The following is a 21,693-nucleotide window of genomic DNA, read 5'->3' as shown; positions in this document are numbered from 1 at the left end:
GAGTATGTGCCTGTTCAGAATTAACTAATCATCAAGTTCATGTGAAATAGTTCACAACAGGCTGTCTTCGCTTGAAGTGACTCCAAATAAATCTCAGCTGTTCAAGTAAGATTTTTAGACATCTTCTTGGTTGCATGCTACGGGGTTATTTACACCTGGTCACTTCATGCATTTTCTTTGATCGGATAGTTTCCGATTGTGAAAAGAACAGGTGTAAATGGAACTGCAACTGGACCAGTGCAAATGCATCTGGTAGTTGAAGCCATATATGTAAAGGCCAATTCACACCGCACAGACAAATGGCAACAAACACCAACAAACAAGTTGGCCGTTGAATTTAGAATTTTATGAAAAATAACTGTCATATTCACACTGCCTCAGCAGACACTGACAAACGCTGATTGAACATGTTCAGTCTGGTGAAAACAAACCCAGACCAACGCCGACAGGGGTAACACAGTAATCCGTCAAAACCCAACAAACGTGTATGCTGGCATTTGCATTTGTATGTGCAGTGTGAAATGGACTTTAATTTTACTCCACCCAAACGGTAAAAAACAAAAGTGTGAGAGCAAGTTATACCAGCTCCAGGTAATCTACCACAGTGCTACTACAACATACATCACCACAGATATGGGCCGCCACAGGCGAGTAGCCTATCTCTTTAGAAAGTCCTGAGAGAGTACCTGTGCTGATGTCACTTTAATAATAATTAATAATAATTTGTTACATTTATATAGTGCTTTTCTCTGCACTCAAAGCGCTTTACATTTGGAAGGGGGGAATCTCTTCAACCACCACCAGTGTGCAGCCATACTGCACCAGAACACCCATCACACACCAGCTTACTGATGGAGAGGAGACAGAGTGGTGAAGCCAATTACTATATGGGGATGATTAGGAGGCCATGATGGACAGAGGCCAGTGGGCAAATTTTGCCAGGATGCCAAGGTTACACCCCTACTCTTTTTCGAAGGACATCCTGGGATTTGTTTTATGACCACAGAGAGTCATAAAGTGTCCCCATCATCCTGGAGCGTTAGGACCCACACAGACCACAGGGTGAGCACCCCCTGCTAGCCTCACTAAAACCTCTTCAACCGGCAACCTAGTTTTCCTAGGAGGTCTCCCATCCAGGTACTAACCAGGCTCAGCCCTGCTTAACTTCAGTGGGCAACCAATCTTGGGCTACAGGGTGATATGGCTGCTGATAGCTTTCTCTCCTATTGTAGCCTTTGATCTTGAAATTAGCTGATGATGAATACAATGCAGTTCATATCTGTTGCTTTTGTTTGTGTAAACTCAGTTGAATTCGCATATAGTGTGGGAATTGAAGATTGGATTTATAGTATAGTTTTGCAAAGACACATATATGTTTTCAAGTGTAAATGGAACAGTTTTAACAAATTGGATAGCTATATGATCAGTAAAAATGCATAAAGTGACAAATGTAAATAGGCCCTACTACAGAGCCATTGACCACAAAGAGCTTAAGAAGCATCAAAAAGGTCTCAGTGTTGAAAGGTACTGCTCAGATGAGGGCTACAAAAAAACAGAACAAAAAAAACATGGAAAACAGAAAAAACAGTCGTCAACAAGTGGAGAAAGTATAGCACAACAGCGACAATATCAAGAGCACTTTATTTTGCAGTCATGTTCCGCATGTACATACTTCTTATTATAGCAATTACAGTAACTGGGTTATAACTAGGTAATAACCCTGAACTTACCCCTAAACCTAACCTTAACCCATGTGGTTACCTTATATTACTGTACATGTACTGTAAAATAAAGTGTAACCACAAACAGGGTCTCCCTCCAAAATTAATGAGAAGACAAAGAGAAAACTAGTGAGGGAGGCTGTCAAGAGTCCTACAGAAACATTCAAATAGTTACAGCTCTTTCCAATTACATCCAATCTCCATAATCCATGTGGAAAAATGTGTTATGGTCTGATGAGACCAAGTTTGAATTATTTGGCCAAAATTGTAAAAGGTATGTTTGGCACAAAACCATCACAGGACATCAGCAAAAGAACACCAAACCCCCGATGAAGCATGGTGGTGGCAGAATAGCTCATGAATAGCTACAAGCAGTCAATTTTCCTTCTGGTGTCTGCTAAAAAGCTGAAAATGAAAAGAACTTTCAACTTTCAGCATGAAAATGATCTAAAACACACATCTAAATCAACAAAAGAATGGCTTCAGCAAAGAAATATGAATGTTTTGGAATGGCCTAGCCACAGTTTAGACCTGAATCTTATAGTAAATTGGGGGGTTGTACACAAAAACATTATTGTTATTGATAGTTTTTGTCATACTACACACCCCTAGCCATACGGTTATATTTGTAAAATACAGCAAAGTGTCCCCAAATGTTGTTTTTGTCTCCATTTACATTTTAATATTCATTCATCTGTATATTGAGTTCTGTAGTTCTGTGTTATATTGATTCTTGTGTTACTCCCTCTCCTCTTCCCACCTTTCCACAGTTTAGCACTAATTTTTTTAGCCTTTTTCAAATCTTAGACATAAATGATCTGTGCTAAAATAGGCCGATGATTCCATGACCCTTTAACAGGATAGTCTCAGCTTCAGACGTCACACCCACTGATCGCCCACAGTCTGTTCGCAGAGTGTCTGATACATGTTGTACACAGAACTGGTGTTACGAACTGAACAATTCTAAGCTGTTTGGCTGTATTTACCAAGTTTCTCTCTTTCTCTGTTTCATTGCCAGATTGTGCCTGTCTGCTTACTTGCCTGCTCTTTGATTGAGTCTAGTCGTGTCAACTTTCGAGTGTTTTGTCTTGTCTGGTGCTTATTTGTGGCTGCTCTTGCTCTCCAGCACTGTCCGGCTATCAGACTGCTCTGGTTATGACATGTTGCTGGTGTCTCGACGTGATATTCATGTAGCTCTTTGGATTGGTTGTCTAACACATGGGGTTTTCAAACCTGTCCTTGAGGACCTCCAGCACTGTACATTTTGTATGTCTACTTTGATCTGCCCTCAAACACTGTAGCTGGTTCGTGTTGTGTATGTGTCGAAGACGCCTTTTTTTGCTCAGCAAAAGCAAATTCTCTTTGTAAACACTTCCAAAGGATGAGGATGTGAAGAGTCAGTGGTTAAAATTACCACAGCAATACAACAGCAGTATAACCTTTTAACGATTGCTTCTCAAATCTTTGTGAAGTCTAAATGGGATTTTCAAAACGCTTATCTATTAAAGATGGGACATAATTTTTTATGTATATATTTTCTACCGGGTGTTCAAAACACATAGTTGTGTTTTATATTTTGTAGGTCTCCAGCTAACCGGCTAACTCACGTTATTACTGTCTTACTGAAATACTTCTGCTAAGCAGCTGTGGGCCTACTACCTAAAATCGTGTCCATTAATGCAGATTGCCTGTTGTTTTTACTACTTTGAGTAATGATAAAGGATGGAGCTAGATTTGTTTCACAAACTTTAATGTTACATCAGTAATTCACGTTAGTGCTCGGCTAATGTTTGCGCTGTTATGATACAGTTAATGATGCAGTTCCCACATGTGCACCGCAATAAATTAGAAATATACACATCAGTTTGTTGATGGACATGTATACACTTCATCGGCATCATTACTGTCTTTACAGTGTGTACAATCGCTAAGCTTTAGGAAGCCTCTGGACAGAGCTGAAGTTTATGGTAATGGTCGTTTCGTTTCCGACACGCACTGTAAGCGGAAGACCAATCACAACAGCCTGGCCCATCTGACCAATCAGAGCAAAGTAGGCTTGTGGAAAGGAAGGATTTAGAGAGGCTGAATCTTCGGATGAGTCCTTTGAGAATCATTGAAAAGTGTGGTGAGTAAGTATGTATATTATGAGAAATTGAAAGTGTTTTTTGATCTTTGATGTAGGTAAACCTGTTGTTGGAGACCTCCAAAACAAAATTAGGAACTTTAAAATAGCATAACTGATGTTTTTCTTCATTTGCTCTTGGATCCGCAGATTATTCTTAACATTCTCTGGGAATTGAATCCATTACAATCTTTCCTGTAGCTCAAACAGTAGAGCGTTGGCGCTTGCAACACCAAGGCCATGGGTTCGATTTCCAGGGGAAGCAAGAACTGATAAGAATGTAAATGTGTACCTTGAAATGCAATGTAAGTTGCTTTGGATAAAAGCGTCTGCCAAATGCATAAATGTAAATTACCCTTGGCGTTGCTAGATCTCTACTGATTTAATAAAATGTTATTTTATATAATAGTTGTACAGTATACATATTTACAGTATGTTTTATTTGTTATTAAGGAAACATTTCTTTCCCTCCTTCAAGTTCTCTGTATAAGAATGCTGATAGTATCAGCATCTCACTCATCGGTTCATGTAGACATGTCTGAATCTGAGACTGTTACAACCATTGGCTGGAACCAGCTCTTAACCCGAGAACTGCTGTTACCAGGAATTGAAATGAACACCGGCCAACTGTCAAACTGCAGGAGAAAATCAACCGTGGTGAGTAACGCAATAAACTCACTAGCCAAATTTTAAGGTTATGATTATGTTCTATTACTTTGCATGCTATCGGCCTCCAATATTAGCAAAACAAAGTGTCTGTATTCCGATGCTGCTGGTAAACCCATTGCTTTCAATGAGACAAGTTTTCCATTAACATACTAACACGATACATGAGCGCTGTGTCATTTGGACTAATTTTATGGTGTACTAAACTTTAGTGATATTAAACTGTCCCTGGATGGAAAAGAGCCGTGTAAAAATTCTATTTGTCATACACCAAAGACTAGACAAATATTAATACATACAAATATATTAATGCATTTAATGTTGTTTCACTCACATATTTTTAAATACTACATGTTTCTGTGCCACAAAGTCTAGGGCCACATTTTAGTCCTAGTCCAGCCCTGGAAACAGCTGAATGCTTTTTGAATTGACAGCTTGCATGTTAATCTTCAGCGTGTTTACTATTAAACATTCATTTACAAACCCTGCCTGTCATAGTATCAGTGTACTTTTGACTTGACAGTTACTGCCACCAGACCACTGTTACATCAGCCAGATCATATACGGATGTAATCATGCCATAAATATATTTACTGTACATTTTATTTGTTATACTTTCTCCTGTTCAACAAAAGACATCACAAGACTGCTAGTCACGAGTTGGCAAAATCAGTCATCATTGGGCATCATATGATAATATACTCCAGGATACTGGATAATTTTGAGTTGGAGTGACTGTAATGAATATTTGAAAGTGAACTATAATTGAGTAACTTGTGGATCAGTGCACTGGTTCAACCAGTTTATAATGCTGGGAAGACAATTTCCAAATGTACAGTGTCTAAAAAAAGACACTTTATATTTTGTATATATACCTCAACAATGTTTAAAAATAGATAAATATTGAATGAAAATGATTTAATGAATGAAGAGCTTTAACAAAAAAAAGTTGTCACAGGAGAGCCCTACCCTCTAAATGCATGGATGTAAATCACAATGGACATCTATAAAATGGAGAAGATAACAGCATTTGTAAATCATAAACTGGAGTAATTTGCTTTGTACTGGGAAAAATGAACTATTCAACATCTAATAGACCCGATTTTATTTTTTAGTTAATGTTTATGATGTACAAAAAGATTACTCCCTATATACATACATTACTCCCAATGTACATATTTATTTCTCTTCTTTCTTTTTTCTCTCCTTTTTGTATACATTTCTAATGAATAGATGTACGGCAAGCACAACTGTACTGTGTATATATATATATACACAGTATACATACATACACACACACACACACACACACACAATATGTGTAGGTGTACGTGTGTTTATGCACAAGTATATTCAGATATATAGTATTTGAAGTACTTCGGGTTGAAGTGTAAAGTGTATCTGAGAAAAAGTAAAGAAAATAAATGCTACATTCATTACGTTAACTGAAGAGGCTTCAGTACGCTGAATAAACTACTTTTGTGAGGAAACTTCTCATTGCTTAATGGATTGACAGCCAATCTTCATATGTCATCTTAAGTGAGATTCCAATCCAAAGGGAGAATACATGTTCAGTTCAAAAGAAATTAAGAACGACATAGGGAATAAGGGTACATAGATACATCACTTCACAGGAAGTGCAGAAGGAAATGTACCCATCAGTCATTGTATATCAACCCAGTATTTAAAGAAACTTGACTAAACAAAACTAATTGAGGTCCCATCATTTTATTTAGTCCCAGGTGTGGGACAATAAACAAAATTTTGATAATGATACAAAATGTTTGGTGAGCACAGAATCAGCATTAGAACGATTTATGTATCATGCGACACTAAAGTAATGTCTGCTGAAAACTAAGCCACCACAGGAATACATACAATTTTGAAATATATTAAAATAGAAAACCGTACTCTAAATTGTAACTAAACTTCACAATATTACTGTTTTTTTATTTTTATTTTTTTTATCAAATAAATGCAGCCTTAGTGAGCAGAAGGCAGAAAAAAACACTTAAAAAATCTTAATTCCACACTTTTGACCGGTAGTTTAAGCGCATTAGTAGTGAAAGACACCTAATATAATGTGAGACCAGCACTCCTAATCTGATATGTCTACGCAGGGCCACAGTTAGGAATTCTTGGGCCTATCGCCACAGCCCTCCCTCGGTTGAAACCGATTTCTGGATGCCCTTTTTGGCAGCTTGCTACGCATGACGAATCTTCAAGAAAAATCAACTGATGTCAAAAATAAAAACTCTCACCTGTCTTTTTGCCCGTCTCAGCCCATCTGTGAGCTCCGATTCATTCGTCTCCATAGAAACGGTATAGTCACTGTTAATGTCAGAGTCACTGCCATTCCTGGTGCTTCCTGGAAGAGAAGAAGCCATTGGTTATACGGCCTAAAACCATCCCGAACAAAAAGTTCCCAGTCGTCAGCTTTCAGTGGATCGATAAAGATGTCTATTACTGAAAAATGATCCATGCAAAAAATCAATATGCAGCAGACGGAGAAAGAGAGAAAGCAGGAAGGATACAGTCTGAATGCTAAAAAAAACCCCCACTGTAGTATAGGTCATAAGACAGCAACTATGTCTAACTGTATTAAAGGAAAAGTCATTTTGTCAAGGTGATCTTTCCATACAACAAATGTGAATGGTGATTTTTTCTATTATTAGTCTGTTCATAAGAGACGATGTGATGCTTGGTGACTTTTTGCATTTTGCCTTTTACTCTTCAAAACATCTTCAGCTCCACTAAAGAAAGAAAGTCATACAATTGACATGAAGGTCATTTTATGTGCATGTGAGAGGAATCTATGTCTTACCTGAGTTTTGTGGCATCAGCCGGATGTCTGCCATTCTGTATACAACATGAGTATTTGCATCCTGTGTGACAGAATCATGGAAGTCACCTACTGTATGAAACCTTCATAAATACTGCATGCAGCATTTTTCTCTTGACATTAGTCACATGACAGGTTATTCCTGTAAGGTTTCAAATAGCCGCAATCGACAATTACTAGGGTCTAAGCAGTTCAGTAGAGTAGAGATAATAGATAAAATTGAAAGAAAACAAGCTGCTGATGCTGTTGAACCAGTGGAATTATGGTAAATGTCAACACACAGTTTAAAGGTTTAGAGGTTCTGTAAAGTTCATTGTGGAATTTTGTATTTTATGTGACAGTATTGTGGATTCTAATGTGGATTGTTAGGGTTTGGGGATCTATGAGTAATGATAATTGTGAATGAACATACTGTTACTCAAGAAAAATGTCAGACTTTGTCTAACAATATAGTTATATCCAGGGGTGCACATAACTGGTGTGCATGCGTGGTAAAAAATAAACGAGGCGCAACAGAACTTGGAGTGAAGTGCTTTTGAGTACAAAAAATATTTGGGGACAGGGACATTTTTCCTTACTGGAGTAGGATTTTTCTCCATCTCTTGTAAGATAGCAATCACGATGATAAGCGTGTTCATTAATTATTAGGGTTGCATTGGATCGCAGTTTATCCATGATCCGTACGGACCAGGCACAATGTGATTCGAGGATTAACTGCTAAGTTTAACTATCATAGAGTGAAAGATTATTATTTGGACGTGTTTTTTCTTGCCAATTTACACATTCAAACGATTTTAAACATGGAACAAGAGGCGAAAATTGGGAAAAAATTGGGTTTTCTGTGTGCACAGCTGCACACACTGCGCGTGCACACACAGAGAGAGAGAGGCGCGTTTCATATAGCGTGCGAACACAGAATTGATTCCTCTTTCACGTTTACTTGAACTTGAATGTACACATATACAAAAAATTAAGGCAAAATACCCGTCTCGGCAAGTATTCTCTTGGTTATGTCATAAGTGAACAGTTTAGAAAGAAACCGGATGTGTGTCCGTATATTCGGTTCGGCCTTAAAGTGACAGCAGCCTAATATTCCTGCAGTTGTCTTAATGTTAATAATAAACAAATGGTAATATTTTTGCTGGCACAGTCCAAAGATACTAGCTAAAACGTAAATTAGCTTTTTATAGCGTTACCTTGTGGCCGATTTTCATCCAAATTTGGTACCTAATCTACATGCCCTCTACATCGTATCTGCCAAATTTAATTAAAATCAGCCACTTCAGCCTGTTCAAACATATTTATTAGCTGCTGAGTTAGAATGTAAGCACATCCCCAAACATAGGCTAGTTATGGTGTTGCTGTTGTAGTGTGCCTTATGGGTGAAAGTTTACACAGTGTTGCTTGTATCCTCATAATGTCCTTGTGTTTGATTTCCAAATTTAGGCAGATGCAGCATTTTTCACGTTTACCACATTGTTTTATCAGCATTAATTTTTTACATGGATTCTCAGAATCACAACTTCGTCATAACCATTTTTGTGGCCTTTTGAGAAAAGTAGGCCACACCCTTATCTAGTCCTGCTGAAAAGTCATGTTGTAATTGAACTCACAATATTTGGTACATACAATACAATATTTGGTACCAAATTGTATGAAAATGTTGTTGATAAATGCGCTCATTTCTGGCTGAATTATTTCCTGCTGTTGGGTAACGTTTCCTCTCAGATGAAAGGCTCGCTGATGTACTGAGCTCTGCCACGTAAGGCTATTACACAACTATTCATTATTAATCTCCCATCTACCCAGACAGAGAGAGACACTTTACATGTGGCTTTGAATACTTTATGAAAATGACCCATTTAAGAGAAGTGAAAGAGGAGTGGAGAGAGAGTGAAAGAGAGATAAATAACAAATACAGATGAAAGGACCAAGAAAAACAGCAAAAAAAAGGTCAAATGAAAGAAGAGAGAATCGCTCAGACACATTTGACATGCTATTTCAATGCAACAAGAATTGCAATAGTAATTCTAAGTTAATTTAATTCCCACAAATTAAGGATTCATCTTCATCTATGCTTAAAATAAGATTGTTACTTTTGAGGCTTCTCTAATTGTCTTGGAACAAACTCCTCCCACAGAAATGACATTACTAGAGTGCTGCAAGGATAATGTCTTTTTTTTCTAGGCCAAAAGTCAGCATTTAGGACTTCCGGTTTCATCGTCCCAAAGCCATTGGGTTTTTGGAATGGATTTTTGCCTGAAAAAAGGTCTATGGTTCACAGAAGCTCAAGATATTTGCACATTTTATTCTACGACATAATACACCAGTAATACTGCCTTGTGATTTGTTTTAAAGCTTTTACTTGTCTTGAAAAAAGCAGTTGTTAACAAGTGTCTACATAGCACTACAAAGGTTGGTAATTTCCACTGAAACAGGAAGACAGAGCAGGACATATCGAACAGCTCCTCCCCCTTTTTAAAATAGCCAAAAACATTTTGTTTCTATCACAGCTCGGCCAGAGCCGTTGAGCTTGGTAAAGCCGCAGTTTCCTCCAAATCTCTAAATCTAATCGCTTTAAAAAATAGCATTCTGTGCAGAATTCAAATGGGTCCGATACGTTTTCTGCACTGCACTGACCTGCATATGATCTGCTCTGTGCTATTGTGTCTCTGGACCGGAGCAGACTGTGTGTGCACTGCAGCGGTTAGTGTGACACTAACGTCAAACCAGAGTTCATTCACCCCAATGGAAAGCATATTTACACTGTCTGAATCGTTCCCTATCCCCTATATATTACACTGTGTGACCGATTTTCGCCGCAGCTTCAGTGTGTATTTATAATGTAGGGGGCGGGACGCTTTAGATTCAAGAGATAACAGTAAGGCTAACATATTCATACTAAAAGCCAATTTTGATCTCATGTGGACTTTATCGTCAAACCGAACAGGTAAACTCATCTACTCACTAGTCTGCTTTCACAGGCTCATTGTGTTTATAATCACACACTTTCAAACTATTCTTTGTGATGTTCAAGTCATGCTTTTAGCCTTTTAACTTCTTGTTTAGGCTTCAAAGTTCATAAAATAAGGCTGTTTGGACCAAAATACAAACGTCACATTACTGCTCTTACACCCTCCACCTGCCGTGCCTGTTATGCTTCCATCGCAATGGCATGACTGTAAATAAATTTGAACTGAGAGACGAGTGGAATGATGTTCTCTGGTATTCGACTGCAGACCACAGATGCTGTCGACAGAGTTTAACCTGTAGTTAACCAGGAATAGTATTGTCATGTCGAACTCAGAAATAAGTTCTTTGTACTTTTAATGTCTAAATTAAAAAGTACGAATTAATTACTTGACAGAAAAATAATGTCAAATAGGCATTCTTATTATTAAATCGAATTTCTTCATTCATTTTAAAGTGACAGATTTCTATATGATAATGCAGCGCTGCTAATATCACGCATAAGCTGCTCTGTCTCATATTTTCTCACTCGACACCCTCCTTCTGCTCTTCACCTCCGTCCCACATACAGGCGTCTGCTGATTCACCTGTCAGTCAACGGCAGTAATGCACATTTCTGAGCGTGTGGCTAAAATTCAGTGCTTCGCTGTCTCTTCTGTCTCTCATTGAGCAGGACTGTGTATCTATTTGTTTTTCCAGGCTGCAACATGCAGATGAGAAAGATGAGAGAGATGAATATTTCAGCTGCGTACTGACCTGCTCGCTGCTGTTGTGCACGGGCTCGATGCTGTAGGAAAAGTTGCCATCTGAGAACATCCCTCTGTAGACACACCAATGTCACAAATGTGAGACACTCCAACGACAACAACCCCAATAAAGTCTAAAAATGACTCTTTCAGTAAGGAGGATTTATTGGGTAACACTTTACAATAAGGTTCAATTTGCTAAAATTGGTTGATGAACTAACAATGAAAAATACTTTTAGTCATCTCAGATAATGTTAATTTTAACATTTACTAATACATAATTAAAATCAATTAAAAGTAAGTTGTTGTAACGTGTATGTTCTGTTATGATTATGTTCCTATTTGCCTGAGTTCCTAGTTAGTTTCCCTGGCTATTAATTGTTTCCAAACACCTGTTCTGTTTCTCTTTGATTACGTTTCCCATGTATTTAAGCCCTGACTTTCCTTAGTTCTGTGTCCGGTATGGTCTATGTTATACGTGGTTGTGTTTAGGGTTTCTTCTATGATCTCCTGTGTGTGCATTTAATAAAAAACGTCATGCACTTCTCTACAACCCACCAGGACAGATGTATCTGTTATATTATTGAATGGACCAGAGTTAACATGAACTAACAATGAACAGTTGTGTTTTTATTAACTAACAAAAACAAAGATGAATAAATACTGTAAAAAATTGCATTAGTAAAGTTAACTAATGGGACCTTATTGCAAAGTGTTACCATTTATTGTTATAAAACATATCTGCATACATACAGTACAGTACACTAAACTGTACATACAGTGTGTATAGCCATTTATACTATAATAAATATATATATAACTGCTGCTTGACTTATTTTGTTGCAAAATTAATTTATTTTAGATTAGATTAGATTCAACTTTATTGTCATTGCAGAGGACAAGCAAGAGAAAATGAAATGAAATGAAAATGTAACTATATTATCACCCAGCTCTTTATTTAAATTTGGATATACCTGTATAAGTATGACCAACTTTATCCAGATACATACAGTATACTAGTGTAGGGTGATAACTACATAGCATATTTTAATGGTTTGATTGCTTGTATCATCACAAAGTGTAAACTATATTATTGCCCAGCTCTAATCTGCTAAATGCAATTATAAGACATGAAGATATTGAGATGATATAAACATCAACATCCTGACTTTGTGTAAAGCAGCTTTAAAACAATTTGTATTGTGAAGTGCTATAAAAATGAATCTATCTTGACTTACTTTAGGCCATGTTTGGAAAACCATGCAATTACTGTAACATGTTTAAAAAAACAGGTAAGTATTAAAAAGTTGCTAAATGTTCAACAAAAACATAGTATTAACATGGGACATGTCCAAAAATCACAAGGTGTGTCCCAATTTGTGTACTTATGCACTATTCTATCATTTTGTTGTATAAATAGTGTATTGTAAAAGAAAAAAAAGCACTTCAAATCCCTGGATGGTGTACCTATTTAAACAAAAAAGTGTGGAATAGTGCTTTGTATAAGTGCATAAGTGTCCAAAAATGCCCAAACAGACATTTTGATATTGATGTCATGTCACCAAAGTGTAAGTGTGAAAACAACAGTAAAAAATTATAGAAGCTTGTTTCCACCATGGAATAATAATAATAATAAAAAATAATTGCAACTTGCAATTGGAAGTTTATATATCACAGTTTATATATAAAAAAGCCAGAATTGTGAGTTATAAACTTACTGGAATTGAAAGAAATAAAGTCAGAATTGCTAGAAATAAAGTCAGAACTGTGAGATATAAACTCCCAATTGTAAGGAAAGAATTTAATTGTGAGATTTTTTTATAGCCCGTGGAAACAAGCTTCCATAAAAAGCAGCTGAGGTAATGGAGTGTTTCCTTAAGGGTAATAAACACATTGATTGTATTGTTAAAACAGTTAAAGGGTTGTGTCTCACTGTAGGCCATGACAGGTGGAGAGAGCTGCCCATGACCTCTGAACTCCTCTCACGTGACCGTGATAGTAACAGTGCTCTCCTCCCTGAAATCTCACACACATCAAACCATCACACATTGCACCGAAGTGAAATGATTACACAGTGAACGCTGAACAGCCCTCAAATATGACAGTAACCAAGGCAACATTCCCCCATTAAAATTCATCAGATCACTTTTCCTATGTCCATTAAACGCTTTTAGAATGAGCCCCGCCCACCCCTCACTCAAGTCTCGATGATATTCTGAAAATATTGCATCTAATCGCTTAGTAAAGTAACAGCACACCTCTACTCGACAAGACACAGGATTTGAAGAATCATTCATCATTTCCGCAGCCATACTCTCAATCAAATTTAAGAGTAGTGGGGTCTGTAAGCGGGCACCCACACACACTGAACGTGTGGGAGACGTTCATGGCAGTGGTGTGATTGGCGTATCCGAGGAATATTTGCAACTGTTGCTGGGATTTCATTTTACCAGTCTGGATGTAGTTTTCTGCACTGCAGTCCTGGTTCCTCTGTGTCTCTGCTGCAGTGTAGTTGCTTAATGACTTCAGCTTCTCCACTCAATGCTTCATTCTTCCTGCGTGTGTGTCTCTCTCTCTCTCTGACTCAGTTGGCCAAAGTGGACTAGAACTGTCTATAAGCAGTTGTCATGGCAACAGCGTTGCGATTGGTCAAACGCGGCTGACACTGAACAGGAGGGGCGGATGCTTTCTCAGGCTCCTTTGCCTTGCTGCATCAAAGTCAAGCACTAAGAAAGGGAGTGGGTTTATTCCCAGACCCACAGATGATACCGCAGAAGTTTTCATTAAGAGTGCCAGTGAAATAGAAATATTAAGGAATCTGTTAATTACATGTCTCAAATTACTCAAAAATTATTGTAATTCAATTACATTTAAATGTATACATTTATCAGAGACTTATCCAAAGCGACATACAAAAGAGGAGCAATAGCAATTTGTCAAAGAGCCAACAATATTCGTAATAAACAATGCCTGGTTTATTAGACAACTAGACTAGGAATCAAGCAAGAGAAGAGGAGAAATGCAGAGAAGACATAGAAGTGTTTTTTTGTGTCTGTACAGTATGTGTGTGTGTTTCAAAAACTGATAAAGCCATATTACCACGGTATTATGGTACACAATCCTGTGTGTATTAGGGGTTAACTACAATTACAAACAGACACAAAGATACTCTTTGTAACAGGAGATCTAATATTAATAAAAATGTTTGGTCATTATGATATCAATCCCTAACAAAATCAATATAAAGGGATACAAATAGAAAAAGAGTGATTGTTTTCCTTACCGGACTCTTAAAAGGTCGCCCGTCCTTATCGAAGTGGCGTTCAACATAGTTAGACGACAAAAGATCGCTGTAGGTGCGCACATACACACACACACACACACACACACACACACCATCATTATTATTATTAATATATAGTTTAGAGGGAATGAGAACATATGTGTCTCTGCTAGTGTGTGATTTTGCACATACTGATTGAGCTCCAGGTCTAGAACAAACTGGATTCCAAAGGCCTTCACCAGGAATGAGATCTGAGCCAAATGAATGGGCTGAGAGAAAGAAAAACAGATAAAGGCATGTTGGTTACATTCTAAAGGAGCCATTCCTCATCAATTGGGGTTGACAGGACATCATCATAAAAAAAGTATATAACAGGGTTGCCAAGTCTGTGAAACAAACTAGCCCAATGGCCAATAAAAAATAAAAAAAAAAGTTCCAAACCTATCCCAATAACCCTATCCCAAATATCAAAACTCAAAATATGCCACTCCATACCTATACCTACATATATATTTTACAGTCACTGTTATGCATTATATGTAATTTCAACTAACTTTTTTTAAAGTATGCTGCTCCATAATTATGCTACCTTCTTTTGGACAAGTTGAAAGTCGGTACCGGATGTGTAGTTTTCAGCAAAGTCAATCCCAGAATGCATTTTAATGGGCTCAGTGAAAAAAAAATTTCATCCAAGATGGCGAACAAGTCAAGAGAAACAGTGATTACTGGAATTTAATAATATATATATTTTTTTAATCTAGTTTAAAATGTAATATTTTACCCAATTGTGTGCTATGTATCTTTATGCTTGTTAGTTTTGATGCAAGTAAAAAAATGCTTGTATTCATCATTTGTTAGTCGCTTTAAACGCTTAAAATGAAAGTGTCTTTTAAATGAATAAATGGAAAAATGGAAATGGAAACTCTGTCCAACTTAAGTATCTTCAACTACTATGTACTAACATTTAAATTAATAACTTTATACAATGCAGTTGTGCATGGCTACACATATTTTTACATTTGTACTTATTTTAAAAATACCTGCATCTAATTACAGCTTTAATTAATTTCTATAACTACATCTATAATTACACCGTTGACTCTTCTCTTACTCCTTAACCCTCCCTTTTAACCCATGGGTTTCAAACTCAGTTCCTGGAGGTCTAAAGTCCAGCAGTGTTAAGTTCCAACCCTGCCCCAACACACATACCTGGAGTTTTCAAATAAGCATGAAGGACTTTATTAGCTGGATCAGGTGAATTTAAACTCTGCAGATATGTGGCCCTCTAGGAACTGAGTTAGAAACCCCTGCTTTAACCTAACCATACCACCAAACCTGTCCCGAATCTTACCTGTATCCCACCTCAATAGCAGCAAAAGAGTTTTGCAATACAACATTAACACAAGTACATTGTACCTAACAATTTTTTTTTTAATTTTAAATGTAAGTACATAGTAACCTAGTTAAGGACACTCATTTGGAATAATATAGAGCTGTGTATAGTGTTCCAAATCAGCAACTTCTTAGGATTAAATTCAGTTCAGATGCTTCATAAGAGTTTAGCGATTTGCAGCGAGTCTCTGATTTCTATAGTGACAGATCATTCTGCTGGTGTGTGATGCAGCCCTGTGATACAACTGGATTCTAGAGCAAAACAAGAATGCCTCCTAGAAACCAACAGTGCATACACTCGGCGACCTCCAGCAAGTTAACCGGCTTTCAACCAACAAATCTTTTAAATGCTCTCCCTCTGAAACAGTTTTTCTGTTTCAAACAGATATCATAAACCCCTTCCGCTCCAAATACTTGTCATATGGAGAACACATTTCACCAGCCAATCAAATTCCTGATTAAAAATCAAGTCCATCCCTACATTTAGACTTTTTTGCCTTTATAAGAATGAGAAAGGTCAATGGAGATTAGGTGTCACAGGACAGATTCAGACAGAAGTCATCGGGTCCATCGCCTGAAGGACGGTCACGTAGGGTTGGCGTGTGCTCTGCACCAGTGTCAGGTGAGACAGCTCAAGGTTATGAGGATATAAAATGGCCTTTGACAGACAGGTGGTATATATTGCACCCATGGTTACAGGAGACGAAACGGTGTGGGTGTGAAATGTGATCACCTTGCAATACTTGCAGTCGAAGGCATGAAAACGAATACCTATCTGAATGCAAGGAAGCGGGGAGTGCATCCACACTCATTTATTTTACTAAATAAATCATTCAAAAACTTAAGTCTCACACTGTACACAAGGTCAGATCAAATACAGCCAGGGAAGGTAACGCAAATAAATGCTCAGGACCCCATTGTAAAGCGATAGCACAGCTATTTGGGCACAAAATATTGATTTGTGTTTTATATATTTTAGAAGCTCACTTCCAATAAACTCTTTGCTTCCACAGACAAAAACTATTCCCAGCAAGTTCCTAGCAGTTCCCTTTGATAAATAAGTATTAAAAACATTTTTGTTAAATTATCAATGGTACAAACTCATTGCTTTTTGTCAAAATTAGCTATTTATTTATTTGTTTTTGCGAGCAAGTGGTTGGGCACATCTCTCCAAAAATTTACAAAAGATTCATTTGGTTGGGCACATTTCTCCAAAATTTTACAAAAGATTCCTTTGTCAATATAAGACCACTGAAGAGTTTTAGCATTTAACAAGATATTTATTATTTATCCATACGTGAAAATGCCCTTTGCTTGGCAGATTGAGTGGCTAAACACAGTAGCATGAGCACAGAAACATTGCATTTTCTTTGGATATTCTGTAGAGAACTGTTTTCACATGCTTCCAAACACAGAGATAAGGTGCTTGTTGGTATAACAACATATATATGGTATAAACTGATGGTTTAAATCCATTCTTCACTGTATATAATACACAGGATCCATGAAGTTGAAATTTTGCTTGGTTTATAATTAAAATATATAAATATAGCTGCAAGCACCAATTAATGGGGTTCAGGCGCTTTAAAAATGTATTATGTTTTATTTAGCAAGCCTGTAACCACCTAGATCGTAGATGGAAAAGCCAAAATTTACTGAGGAAATATACAGTTAACTATAAATATAAAATTTAAATATACTTAAATATAAATATAACTTTTTAACAGTTATTGAGGTTGAGCCAAAAACCTAGTTTCTAGTTCACGGAAGGTGATGTGAGGATTTCGAAATATTCTCCAATATTTAACGAACGATTCGATTGACAGCGGAGGTCCTAGAGGCACAGTTGCTCAGAATAAGGAGTTCTACCATATGGTATGAATGTTGTGGGCATGTGCAAAAAAATCTTGTGATATATAAAATGCGAAGGTGCCCCCGGTGGCCGATTTCTTTCTAATTTCTCATAGGCCTCTAGGACCTCAAACAGGCCCAGCGAGTTTCGTACCGAACGGCCTCCGTTAACCTCGTCTGACAGTCGCTCAAACTTCATTGAACGGCGGCCATGTTTTTCGAGATACACGAAAGTCCTCATAGACATTCGTGGCACCGTGGACAAAGACACCACATGCCAGTTTTCAAATCAATCGGACTTACTGTTGTGCAGCTATAGCTGTTTTTGGAGGGGGTTTTGGAGGGGGGGGGACCTAGGGCTAGTTCGCAAAAGTTTTTTCGAAACTTTTTTCGAAAAATTCAAAATACACAAAATGTGGTGTTCAAATCTAAGGTATGTGTTTTGTTTGTCTTGAGCCAAAGATTCCAACTATACAAGAAACTTGAGCCTGCAACAAACAGTTTAGGAGTTATGAGCCATTACATAAATTTGATCACTGTAGCACTAACATAAGGCCGATTGGGACGAGCTTTGGTGACGTTGTAGACAGGGTGGGTACTATCATCCCTCAAAGTTTCAAGTCTCTGCAACTTACGGTTTTGTTTGCCCAATCACTTTTAGGGAAGAATGCTGATCCTTGGAAATTCTAACAATTACAATAGTGTTTCAGCGCTACGTGCTTGAACCCCTAATTATATATGTTAAACAAGTATTTGAACCTGGGTCCTGTTGCATACTAAATTTGCATAGTAAGTCTGTAATAGATGCATTATACCAATAATCAATAATATCAGCAATATTAAATCAGTAATATTAGTACAAACAGCAGCAAAAATCATAACAGCAATAATCAATAACAGGAAAAAAAAATATGAATCTCCCTCAATCATGAATCAACCTCCAAAAAACAAGATGGCTGCACCAGAACCACTTATCAGTTGAAAAATCATGAATCTGAAATCTAATCACTATGCAAAATGCTGCGAGACAAGACGTTTATGGTGATTTTAGTGGTTTCACAGAAAATTTTATCCAAACAGTAAAGATAAACTTAAGGAACATCTTTACCCCTAAAAGGTTCATAGTAGTAGGTTATATATTACTATTCTAAGGTACTAATATAAACATTTTAGGGGCTTTATGTATAGAGTTGTCCCTTTAAGGGTACAATACAGTATTTCTTTGAATGCTGAAAGGTTCGAATAAAAAGGTTAAATCTTAGTTTCAGTCCTCTAATTTGATTGGCCAGGCAGCGTGTACTGATATGACCAGTCCAACAGCTGGGACTTCACACTGTTTCACTGTTTGTATCACTTCATTTTATTCTGTTTGTGTCATTCTGGACCAGAGTATGTGAGTGTTTTTACCAGTGAGTTAGGAGCAGGAAATTGAGAATGAGGAGCCGAGCTGGAAAACCATGGTGGAACTCTTCAAACAATCGTTGGTAAGTGGGCTAATCAATAAAATTGGTTTACTGAAGTTTAAACTATCTGGCGTTAGCATTCAGTGTCAGGTGGTTGCCTCTTTTGTACTGTTTTGTATGATCCATAAGATGATGCTCTGCCTTCTTTTGAAACTATTTTTTGTTGGTGGATGAAAAAAACTGCATGTAATGTACTGATATTAACACGATCGCTTTATATGATGAACAGATTTAATTTAGGCTCTTATTCACATATAACCATTGATTTACTCACAAACATAGAAGACAACAAATATGGTAAACGGAAGCTCCAAACATGCTTGCTTGATGCCTAACAAGAACCAATATGATTTGTTTTCACGTGTCAAGCAAGTACTGTTGAGCTTCCTTCAGAAGACTACTTGATTCACATGGATTATGTTAAGAGTGTTTTTATAAATGTTTTGAATCTGCAAAGTTTTGGTTGCATGATTTCAATATGGGGACAGAAATCTCTCAGGTTTCATTAAATTATCTTCATTTGTGTTTCAAAGATGAGGTAAATGATAAAAATTTTGGGTGAACTAACCCTTCATTATTCAGTCACACATATTCCTGCACTGAGGCAGGCCCGTTTACTCTTCCCCCAGCTGTTTACATTCCACTCTCCTCTACAGCAAGAAGTCAATATTACATTAAAGTATACATTTACAAGTATAACCTTTAATGTGCACTTTACCTCTCTGAAAAGGGCTTGATGCCAATTCTCTCTCTGCTCTACAGGCTTCATAACAGATGGAGTTTCCTAAGAATGTTTTTATTTTATTTTGTATTTTTTATCAAGGCCATAAGTGCATTTTCATGATATTGGGAGTCAAATTCATTGATTTAGGTATCAATCGCTTAAAAAACCCCACATATCAGTCAATCATAAATATGAGTATTAGAGATTAGATGCCATGGTATTTGGAAGATTCTGAGATTTTTGTACATCTATGGATTGCATCTGGTGCAGCAGGCCCAGATGGAGAGATGAGCAAAGAGCTGAGAATACTCTGTTATTGGCAGCCAGACACAATCAAATTGAGCAAAATATTTCATTGACACGCACACACAAAAGCCACAAAACTAGAATTTTCAATTCACGGCCTCTTTAAAAAATAATAAAACGTGAAAGAGTATTCTGCACAACATTTAACATCCTTAATTTAATGTCTCAAAGTGAGAAAGAACATGTAACTTGAAAAAAATGGGGAACTGATTGGACAGGTCTGCATCTGAATGTGTCAATATGCCAGGCCTATCTGGGGGGGAAAAAATGTCAAATGAGCAGAACAATGGAACTTTTCTATCACCAGAGGCCAAGAAAGTGTATATATTCGTAAAAGCTAAAAAAAATAATCACATGGTTACAGATTGATGGCATTGCCAATATGGTAAATGTTCTAGCCTACATTACATTGCAACTTTTTAAGCAGGCATTGAAAAAAATATACTATATTATTCACACTCGAGAAGTTCTTCATCAAAAGCTGGACACAGATGATGCGCAAATTAGGACGGGGCAGGTGGATGGAAGGGAGGGGATGAAAAATAAGAGGGTTCGGTGAAATGAGCCAAATAAGTAATTTCAGAAACAAGTTATTAGGTTATATTTTGGTTAAAGTTTAGGAAGAAATTAGATGTCTGTTTTTCACTGGAATAACGAGCCACGTGGACCGTAAACAATACAACAACATGAGCATTAATAACGTAAATGGGGTCGGTTTTTATTTTTTATGTATCGGTGGGGAGTTACTTACATGCGCTCCATCAGCATCACTCTTTACTAGGGTACCCAAGTGCCCGTGCGGCAGCTCCTCCTCCGCGTCAGTTCGCTGCAGCAGGCGCTGAGGCTTCGTGCGCTCCTCCGCAAACGCGTTCTGCTCGCGTCCCCGTTCCGCTCCGTCCCGTTTGATGCTGCTGCCCCAGCCTTTCAATATAGGACACATTCATATCATAAAAAAATCTGCACGACAACCGTCAAAGCAATGATTCGATGTATTAGTAATTCTAATGCGTTTACAGCCACTACACTTTATCTAGCCTGCGGCATCATTTGCGTATTCTGACGCGACACTGAAAATTCACAGCCATGCCCGTGATAGAAAACGGGGCCATCCGTTAAATGAAGAATTCGTTGCACCTGTTGGCGCACATTATACATAAATAGCTACACCGATGGAGCTTATACTAATATCACGAATCCGCTCCCAATGCGGCGTCCGTCGCTCACCTGTCACGGCGAGTCGCGCGGTAACCGCAGCCCACAGGAGGAGGCAGCGCGTCGCCAACATTATCACATACTCCTGCGGCTTCAACCGGAGCGAAAAGATTCGAAACGCGACATTTACCGCCTCATCCCGTTCTGCACAACAAGTCACGAGGAAGACGTTAAGGGCATCCGTGGAAAACAAGACGACGCTGACGGGAAAGAGTATAGAAAGTGTCCGTGATGTCCGCTTTTGTCGGTCAGAGATTGCGGGCGGAATTCATGTTGGGATTGAAACGCTCCTTCTGCGGGACTCCCATCCGCACCTCCTCCCACTCTCCTCTCCTCCCCTTCACTTCACACCGCACTCACATGCAACATTAGATTCCACTTAACAAATATTATTT

At 37.7% G+C, this 21,693-nt stretch overlaps 1 protein-coding gene across 2 annotated transcripts in view; it reads right to left on the bottom strand.

Moving 5' to 3' along the window:
• The window catches only part of adam11 (ADAM metallopeptidase domain 11), a 48,659-nt gene extending 27,014 nt beyond the window's left edge, over positions 1-21,645 (bottom strand). The window contains exons 1-8 of one of the 2 annotated variants that reach the window (XM_084134896.1): positions 21,311-21,645; positions 20,838-21,007; positions 14,543-14,619; positions 14,351-14,417; positions 13,001-13,083; positions 11,078-11,141; positions 7,334-7,394; positions 6,771-6,877 (exon numbers count right to left, since the gene is read on the bottom strand). In XM_084134896.1, coding sequence (XP_083991022.1) covers positions 6,771-6,877; positions 7,334-7,394; positions 11,078-11,141; positions 13,001-13,083; positions 14,351-14,417; positions 14,543-14,619; positions 20,838-21,007; positions 21,311-21,371 — 690 coding nt within the window. In that variant the 5' untranslated portion in view covers positions 21,372-21,645. The remainder of the gene's footprint in view (positions 1-6,770; positions 6,878-7,333; positions 7,395-11,077; positions 11,142-13,000; positions 13,084-14,350; positions 14,418-14,542; positions 14,620-20,837; positions 21,008-21,310) is intronic. The other variant, XM_084134895.1, reaches the window with a different exon arrangement.
• Between the last annotated feature and the right edge of the window lie 48 nt (positions 21,646-21,693).

The sequence above is a fragment of the Abramis brama genome (genome assembly GCF_963993115.1).
Source record: "Abramis brama genome assembly, chromosome: 14".
Lineage (NCBI taxonomy): Eukaryota > Metazoa > Chordata > Actinopteri > Cypriniformes > Leuciscidae > Abramis > Abramis brama.
Note: the sequence above shows the minus strand (reverse complement) of the source record. Positions and strands in the feature narration are given on the sequence as shown.